General features: G+C 35.7%; 1 protein-coding gene across 1 annotated transcript; it reads right to left on the bottom strand.

Moving 5' to 3' along the window:
- Positions 1–3,318: 3,318 nt before the first annotated feature.
- LOC137001987 (uncharacterized) lies at positions 3,319–9,553 on the bottom strand. The gene is made up of 9 exons (XM_067361390.1): positions 9,533–9,553; positions 9,333–9,391; positions 7,375–7,436; positions 6,891–7,173; positions 6,403–6,536; positions 6,286–6,318; positions 5,048–5,327; positions 3,684–3,820; positions 3,319–3,562 (listed from the first exon to the last, which is right to left on the bottom strand). The coding sequence occupies exons 3-9, from the start codon at positions 7,433–7,435 to the stop codon at positions 3,558–3,560; spliced, it is 933 nt and encodes a 310-aa protein (XP_067217491.1). The 5' UTR covers position 7,436; positions 9,333–9,391; positions 9,533–9,553; the 3' UTR covers positions 3,319–3,557.
- Positions 9,554–9,796: the final 243 nt, after the last annotated feature.

Genomic DNA, 9,796 nt, shown 5'->3' with positions numbered 1-9,796 from the left:
TTGGCCCTGCCCTGCTTGCCACAACAAAGTTCTGTTATAAAACTTTAGATGCCACAGGCTGATAGGTCCTTACAGGGTTAGTTCACAAAAAAAATTAATTCTGTCATTAATTATACTCACCCTCATGTCATTGCAAACCCGTACGAATTTCGTTAATCTTCAGGACATGTGAGATGAAAATTTGTGTATGAAATCTTAGAGATTTCTGTCCTTCCATTGACAGCTACGCAACTACTAATTTGATGCTTCAAAAAGTTCATAAAGACATCATAATCTATATAAATTGAGCAGTTTAGTCCAAATTTTCCGGAAAAAAAAAAAAAAATGATTGTGTCACATGAACAGATTTAATTTAGGCTTTTATTCACATAGAAACATTCATCCACTCACACATCAGTTGTGGTAAACAGAAGCTCAAGCATGTTCGCTTGACGTGCAAGAAAAGTAGCCACCAGTGTGTGTAGTTTGTGCACCTTATCTGTGTTGTGTTGTATGAGTGCTCTAACTTGTGTAGTGTGAGCACCATGCTGATTAATGAAGTCTCATAGTTCTGTAGTGTTCTGTAGTGAACGCACTGATGCAGAATGCTCTGAGTGCAAACCCTTATCGCTCTCCTTCTCTTAACCTCTCACACCCAGACACACCTAACAAAATAATAAAATCTTCCTACCAAAAACAAATAAAATCTGTTTATAACTGTTTTAATTATTCTTTTTTTATATTTATTTTTGGTTGTCTAAATGCAGCTGGAAGCCAGTGCAAAGACCTACAGACTGGTGTGATACGTTTATATTTTCTGGTTCTGCTCAGAATCCTGGCAGCAGTGCTCTGCATGAACTGCAGCTGTCTTATGGTCTTATTGGGAAGGCCAGTGAGGAGCCCATTACAATAATTCACCCTGCTGGTGATGAAAGCATGAACAAGTTTCTCTAAGTCTTGACTGGAAACAACATCTAATTTTTGAATTTTTTTTAGATAATTGATTTAGTTGATTTAGATAATTGAATGCTTTTTCATGGCTACTGAAACCCAGGTCCAACTCCAGAATCACATCTGACTTGATTTTTTGTTTTTAGACCCCTAGCCTCAAGGTATATGCATTCACCTTGAGAATTTTTTCTTTGTTTCCAAATGCAGTGACTTCAGTAAAACCAGCAAAAAAATAAAAAATATTTATAAACAAATTGCCTACCCTGCCTTTAAGTAGCTTAAGATGTAGTATCAGTGCAACACACTTTTGCTATGTAGTATATGCATGTGCATATAGGCTGTTGAAATAATTATCTGTCTTTATTGGAGCTATTACAGCAACATCCCGCTAGAGGGCAGTGTTACCCATGTCACATTCTTTATGTGGGTTCACTTATAAAAGACTGTTAGGGCAAGCTCACACTACAGAACTATGAGACTACCTGGTGCTCACACTACACAACAAGTTTTCTTGTCATCTGTCGTTGTCTTGTCTTAGCATTCATACTACACAACACAACACCAATAAGATGCAGAATCTACAAGAACTTTGGCCAAGCAGCAACCACAAGTCAATAATGTACTTTAGATGCTGTTTATCATGGTGCTCTAAGATTTATATGAAATTGTAAATCTTCAACTCATCATTGCGCCTTGTATAACAGAGTTGGTTGGCCCTCTTTGTCTAGCAGGAGAACAATGCATTGCAACAATGCAACATCTTGGGGATGTTGCCTTCATATCTTTGCTGTCTTATTCAACAGAAAACTGTAGAGAAATATTTTCTACATTCTCAAAACTGTTATACTCTTTGTTCCTTTCGCTAGATCTGAATTAGGTAAGACCACCTTTGTGCATGCAGCCCCATTCAAGACATCCAACTACTCTCGTCTCACTTTTCTTTCTTTTACTTAGAACATGAGACTCAATGGAAAAGAATGGAAACTAAGTTAGAGACCTGCAGCAAATCAAAAGAACCTGGGAAACACCCTTCTCCAAGCCAAAGACACCAGCAAAGGGAATTCCCATTTTAAAGACACAAACATCGAACACAAGTGTACCTCCAGATTCTATAGCTGAACTGGTGCATTGATATAAAGTCTAATAACCCTGCATAAGAAGCAATAGAAGGGTTAAATTATTGATTGATGGTTTGTTCAGTCATCATTTCATTCTCTTAAAACTCATTCTTTCCTTACTTCCTGTCTTTCTGCAACTGGTGTAAATGTGTGTGTGTGTTTGCTAGATTTTAGTTTATGTGTTAGAATAATCAAAGTCTCATTTATATTTTTAAAGCGAAGTCTTGTGTTATGTGCTTATGAATCGAATGACTTAAACTGAATGACAAATGAACGCTGGACAATTCAGTTGCTCTGTCATGAAATAAGTGACTCCTAAAATTCTTTGAGCTAAATTGACCTGTGAACCCTTACATCAGCATGGCTTTGATGTTACTTCCTGTTGCTCAAACTGATGGTAATTCAGTGCTTTGATGAAGCAGTTATTAATCAGAGCATTGGAATGACTGTAAATGCGGCAGGACCACAAAGAGCAGCTGAGTCTGATCTCATTTGAGATGAACGAGCAGTGAACTATAGGCAGTCTGCTGCTATTCGTGTGAGAAGATGCACTGAGATGACTGAGCATTGACCGAAGATGGTCAGAGAGAAAAAAACTTCCTGTCATGAGTTGATTTATATTGAGTTGTTTCTTACTAGGTGAGCTTATGGCTTTGTTGTGATGCACTTTTTTTTTGTTTTAACAGAAAGAGAATTAAATGTGTTGAACATGTTTTGACTCTCTTTGATATTTTACTTATGTTGTAAATAGCTTTTTTTTTTTTTGTTTGTTTTTTTTTTCTTTATCTTTATTTCTTTCCTGTTTGGGGAATGTATGGTGCAATTTTTGTTTGTAATCCTGCTTTTCTCCAGTTTATGGTTAAACGCGGAGAGAAGGACGTGTTATGTAAATTATTTTTCTGGATTATATTTCTCCAGGTAATTTAGAGAGATTTCTGGATTAGTTCATTTTGTTTTGTTTATTATTTTGGCCAGGGTCTTCCCTGAAGCTATCACCCATATTTTCAAAATTATTATTTTTTATATTGATATTTTTGTTATGGTTATTATAACTTTTGTGCATTTTTTTTACTCGTTATAACAGAAAAATTTAAAGTTAATATTGGTTGAATTGGTGGTTGTGTTGTTAATTCTGGGACAGAAGATTTGACATCCTCGTTCTATCCATGTTTTTTGTTCTTTCTCTTTTTTTGAAAATGTAATCTTTACATTGTTTCCAGCTCCTCAACCCTTTTTTGATCCAGAAACATGAAATACAATGTGCAATGCTGTAGTAATTTATTCATGTAGAAAGAAAAGATAAACAAAGATGAAATACACAATTTTAAAAACCATTTCAATCCTTTACTGAATGTGAACTGAAACTTATCTTTTATCTTAATGATAAAAGTTGCACAGGTAAAATAAAAACAATGAAAAAAGTGCAATATTAGTATTGCTCAGAAAACAGTAGTTTGGTATTTTGCTTATAGGATCAGTGGACTGTGGTGTAACATCATCTCGTTCCACTTAATCTGGCAATGAAATCAGAAAAAGAAAAATAATTATAACAATTATAGTATAAATACACATAGTATAAATATTACATATAGCACAAATGTCTACACACCATGCCTCTCTCCTTTTATCACTCACCTGCAAACACCTCAACCTCACACAGTACGAGATATTCATTGCGTCCAGGTATAAAAATGTTGACATATCGTCCCTTAATAGGCTTAAACTTGAATGTTTTAGTCTCTCCAAGTGGGATGGAAACAACAGTTTCAGCCCTGTGAAGAAACACAGTAACAGAGAAATAGAGAGATGCGTATCAAAACGACATGAAGCACACTACAGTTTTTCCTCGATTGCTAACACACTATATAACTGATTCATTTGAAACAATTTCCCAAACCATTTATTCAATTCTCAAAACAAAGACATTTCTCAAAACTATAAACACGTTTCACTTGTTTTCACACACATGCCAATTTTCTTAATGATTTATGCAAAGCTCTACACAAAAATGCCCTTATTTTACAGTGGTTTAACCATCTTCTCATTTAGAAAACACATAAAATGATTAACTCGTGTCACTATGTAAACTCAAATAGCAGACATTTATCCATCAGTAAACATTCAGTAACAAAAATGCAGACACACCAATCAGAATCTCGGGATATTGGGATAACATAAACAGGTGATTGTGCTTTAGAAATTGTATCCTAGAATCATTGACAGGGTTTTATACTACTTTTTTACGTATACAGTATAATTATAGTACACAGTACTTTATATGAGAGAAAATTCACTATTCTGTGTCCAGTAAACTGTAGTACATGTACACCCTCAAATTTGTGATCGTCAAAATTTTATTTTTCATGTGCTGTATTTTTGAAGAACTAAAAGATGACTGCCTAAGGAAGGTAGAGAAAGTCTTTTGTCAGAAGACCAAGAAACTGCTATAGTATTGTATACTGCAATGAAATTTGGCTGAAGGTGCAGAGGATGGCGAATGTATTTCTTTATTTATGTAATACTGTAAATGACAGTATACTGTATTGTGCTGGATACACATTTTATATTTAGTTCTTCGGTTTTTTTAAGATCACTTTACGGTAGTGAAATGAAATAATTTAACAAGTTTATTGTTGCATTTTACTCTATCTGCACTCTTTCATTTATGTTGTATATTGTATTGTTCACTGGACAGGAAAGTAATCTGTGTATTTGCAGGTTTTGTGTGTCATCTGAGATTTTGACAGAAGTGAATACGTTTTTGACTGAAATATTTGATTTTGACGTGGAAGTTTGATGTTTGTACAAGTTGGTGTGTAGTTACGAGATTGTTTATAGTTGTGGGAAAATGGTAAATTGTTTCATTAATTGTGTTAGCAATTGAGAAAAACTGTAAATATACTTCTGTAAAAGGCAAGCTAATATTATTCAATGTAATTATAGCGTATATACTCATTTTCTAACCATTTGTGTTAAGTATTAAGAGAGACGATACTTACAGTTGATTATTGTTGCCATTATTTTCCAGGCTGTTGCCGATACGTATCTGAGCACCATTAATTCTCTCTGCACAACAAACTCCAAGATTAGTGATGCTAACCCTGGTTACCTCGTAGACTTCCAACAAGTCAACTCTCCACCAGGGGTCCTTGTCCGCATTAGTATGACTGCATGATCCAAGACTATAAATTGAATTCCTGTTGCCATCGACAGCTTTTTGAGCAGCTGCTGTTTCATATATGGAAGACTGGACAGCTGTGGCTCCAAGAGCAAGATTCCCTGTGTAACATAAAAAAAAAAGAAAAAAAAATATATATATATATATGATAAAGTATAATTCCAATATAATGGACAAAATAATGCTAAGCTATGCAATGCAAATGATTATTACACAGCTCTCCTTGAAATACTGGAATTCTGATTGGTCAGTCATCGCGACATTCTAGGGTCTGATATTTCTAGATAATAACTGTCATCAATAGTACTGTTGTATTACAGGCTTATCCGGGTTTCTGAAGCCGGTCTTTCTGGTTTCTGGTATTTCCACCGCGCATAACCTGATATTGCTGAGTTCAACATGTTCCTGGGTCAACATTTTTGTTGATCCTGGAACAACATTCAAATCAACCAATCAGATTTGAGGGACACGTTTACAGATTATGTCAAGTTTAGGTTTAAAATCATGATTTGGTGCTTCTACATCAGTGTTGTTCATCTATCATTTCCCTCTGATTTTTGGGATAACTTATGGGTAGGGTTAGGTTTAGGGTTAGGAATAGGGTTAAGACTACATTTTCAGACTAGAATGTTGTTCCATGATCAACAAAATATGTTGACCCAGGAACGCACCTAACTCAGCAATATCAGGACGTGTCACACACACACACACACACACACACACACACAACAGTTATATTTTAGTGATAATAGCACTCTTACCTTTTTGAATGAATGAATGAGGCATGAATTTTCACCGTTTGTATCACTCCAGTTAAAGCAACTGTCATGGAACAAATCCAGTGTAATTTTTGCAAATACTACATTTCTTGCACTATGAACTGTAGTTTTAAGTTTTTTTTTTTTTTTTTTTTTTTTTTTTGATGAGAATGTAGTTGTTATTTCTTATTTATTTGTAACTTTGAGAGTTGACCGTGTCATATTGATAATGTATCATGTATTTATATGTATGTGTGTGTGTGTGTTACTGACAAAATTCAAAGTAAAGAAAAACACTCACTTGGATTACAAACGTAAGAGGGTGTGTCCTTTACTGTTAAAATAATAAGTTAAACACACATTAATAAGTACATAAACAAATTCTATGACAGAGTTTTCTTCTCTCTCTGTCCCTTACCTGCAGACACCTCAACTTCACACAGAGTAAGGACTTCATCATTCCCAGGTAAATAAATGTTGACATATCGGCCATTAACAGGCTCAAATGAAAATGTTTGTGTGCCATCAAGAACAGTGAGAAGAGTTGCAACGCTGCAAATACATAAAGAACAGTGTTAAAATGAAAACCAGAGGCCTCGCAACACAATGTACATCTAACAAATTCAATTCAACTCTATTGAAATCAAATGATTTTGTACAGCACTCTTCACAATACAAATTATTGTTCATGTTTTATAATGCATTGCTACAAGAAACAATGGTCTAAACTTACAAATGTCTAATCACAGTCTGGATAAAATATGTTCAAGTAAAGTACATCTCCATGGCTGTGGCTCTCTGAGTGGTTAGTTTGTGGAGGAGGTTCAATTTTGCCTCCTGTTTTATTAAACCAGATTGAACTTCATAAACATGGGAAGATGACAGAACAATTGAAACATTTCTTACAGCTCATTGTCGTTTCCGTTGTTGTCCAGACTGTTACCAACACGAATCTGAGCTCCTCTAAGCCGCTCTTTGCAACAGTCTCCACGATTAGTGATGGTAACGTTGCTTACACTGTAGATATTTCCAAGGTCAACTCTCCACCATGGATTAAATTCAGTTTTAGTGTGAGTGCATGAGCTCTTAAAGTAATCAGAGTCTCTGTTTCCATCTACTGCATGTTGAGCATCTCCCAGTGCGTGGCCTAAGGAGGACTGCATAGCCTTGGCATTAAGAGCAAGATTCCCTGTTCAATATGATATGAAATCGATAAAAAAAGAAAAGCATAAGACAGGTTCAAAGCAATACAAATAAAATAGAAATAAGTTTTCAATTACCATATTTCAGCCTATAATTTTAATAAATTAATCTGATAGATATGTAACGATACACAATGGTTACAGATTTTTAAATCCTTTCATTTTTACTTCTATTATTCTAAACCTACCTTTGGAATCAGCGACGCACAGTCCAGTAAGTGTCAGAAACAAAATCACTTGTATGGCCATCCTAATATAAGACATAACAACACATCACCTCATCTCAGCATATGAAGGAATAATTTTCAATTTCTCATCCCCATTTAAACAAAAACACGAATATGTAATGAAAAAATAGTATGGAAGAACTACATGACTTACAGTAAAGTCAGTGTGATATGACTAGAGGTGATGAGGATTTTAGAGGTGAATAATTTACAACGTAACTGGCAGATTTAAAGAAAATTACAGTTGTTTGGGAACTACATAAAATACAGACAGTTACACATGCAATACCAACATTTTATCATGTAGGCTTTACGGAACGCCCCAAACAAGGGGATTTAGAGTGTTAAAGGAATAGTTCACCCAAAAAATTCGGTCATTATTTACTCTGCCTCAAGTTGTTCCAAACCCGTATAAATTTCTTTGTTCTGCTGTACACAATGGAAGATATTTGGAAGAATGTTTGTAGTATTTGTAGTATTTTTTTTCCCTACTATGGCAGTCAATGGGGGGTGAGATCTGTTCGGTTACAAACATTCTTCCAAATATCTATTTGTCTACGAATGGCTTGGGTATTCAGAGTATTTGCAGCTTATATGGACCGCGCACACCACCGCTATATACTATATCTTTACACCCTGACTTGAATTGTCCAAACAAAAGTTTAGTTTTATTACTAAACCTACATTGCATTTCATGCTCTCAAATAAACACCACTAATGCTGCGTTCACACCGAACGCGTCTGGGGCGTCTGAGGCGTCTGACTTACATGTTAAGTCAATGCAAACGCGCGTCTAGAGGTCCTGCGGCCCGAATCAAGCGTCTAGCGCGGCGCGAATCGGCCGTTGACGCGCGAATGGCGCGGCGCGAATTGAGCGTTCACGCGGCTGACGCGCGAATTGAGCGTCTGACGCCCAAACGCCCGAGTTGAAAAATCTGAACTTTGGCGTAAATTCGCGGCGCGTTAACCAATCAGGGACTCTGCTTTGGTAGTAACGTGTTTATGATGCGATCAGTGATGCCGGAGACCAGAACAAAGATGTCGCTGTGTGTGGCCACCCTGAGCTCTGTGATGTGTCAATATATTTTTATCGAGACAGGAATAAAAAGGACTTTGCCTGGAAGAGAATAAGCGAAGAAATCGGACAATCTGGTTAGTTGTAAAACTTTTTGCATGATTTTAGCCATTGATACTAGCCCACCTTCTAGCTAGCAAAAGTCGGCCGGCATAACCGAGTTAAATTGCCTCTACAGGTTTCCAACTGACGAGATTATGTGTTTATTCAGAGGATCTGTGCAGAAAGAGATGAAAGCCCCTCCCATGACGCGAATTCGCGTTTGAACACACTTTGTTTAGACGTGCGAATTGAGCGAATTTTAAGCGCATCTGACTTCAAAATGTTCAAGCGTCCAACTAGACGCGTCTGGCGCGAATTTGACGCCCCAGACGCGTTCGGTGTGACCGCAGCATAACAGCTTCTTCACTAACAAGACCTTCTTTATGTCAGAACAGTTAATAATTAAAAGTGACTGGTACAGTGATTTGTACTATTAATAGTACATGTTAAATTACAAATTTATTCAATAGTCAATTTAGTGATATTGTATATCTGAGAACATTCAGACTGACCAATTACCACCTAATGAAACTCATTGTTCAACTGTGATGCTTTTAATGTAATTTTATCTAGCTGCTCTTAATTATCAACAAACTCTCTTGGTTTATGATGTGTTGCTAAGTAGAACGTGACATTCATACGTGTGATTGGTTTAGAGTTTTGTGCCTATTTGAGTTTTGCAAATTTGTCACTTGAGAAAGTGATACCAAAATATAAAAACTACAATAAATAAATTACTTTTTAAAAAAATTCCAATTATAATGTTACCCTGGTGTAGAGAGTGCATAAACAATCAACTCACCTGGAATTTGTCACTTAATCAACCTCACAGAAGACCTTCACAATTCAGCAGTTATCTGACTAAACAAAATAATATGTTTTATATAGTAAATGGTATTAAAAAAAATTTATAATACATAAATCATAAGGAATATTATGCCATCAAAACATTTCAAAACCAAAAATGTGCTATTCAATGTAGATGTGAATATTAATACACACCAGCAGTCTGTGAAGAATGTCTAGTTGAATCATATTGTGCTCAGAAATTAGGCTCTATTTATTGTTGAATTAAGTCCCTCCCAAACAAATAATTCTTATCTGATTGCTGATTGCATAGACCTATAACAAGAGTCCCTTTGTTAAGCCTTTATTTTGATAAGAGACAAATACAAAGTTCTGGTATGACACTCTAGATGGCACAGGCTGATAGGTCCTTAAAGGGATAGTTCAACCAAAAATTTACACACCCTCATGGTATTCCAA

This window comes from Chanodichthys erythropterus, chromosome 15, assembly GCF_024489055.1.
Source record: "Chanodichthys erythropterus isolate Z2021 chromosome 15, ASM2448905v1, whole genome shotgun sequence".
In the NCBI taxonomy this organism is placed as follows: Eukaryota; Metazoa; Chordata; class Actinopteri; order Cypriniformes; family Xenocyprididae; genus Chanodichthys; species Chanodichthys erythropterus.
This window is presented reverse-complemented; position numbering and strand designations above follow the sequence as displayed.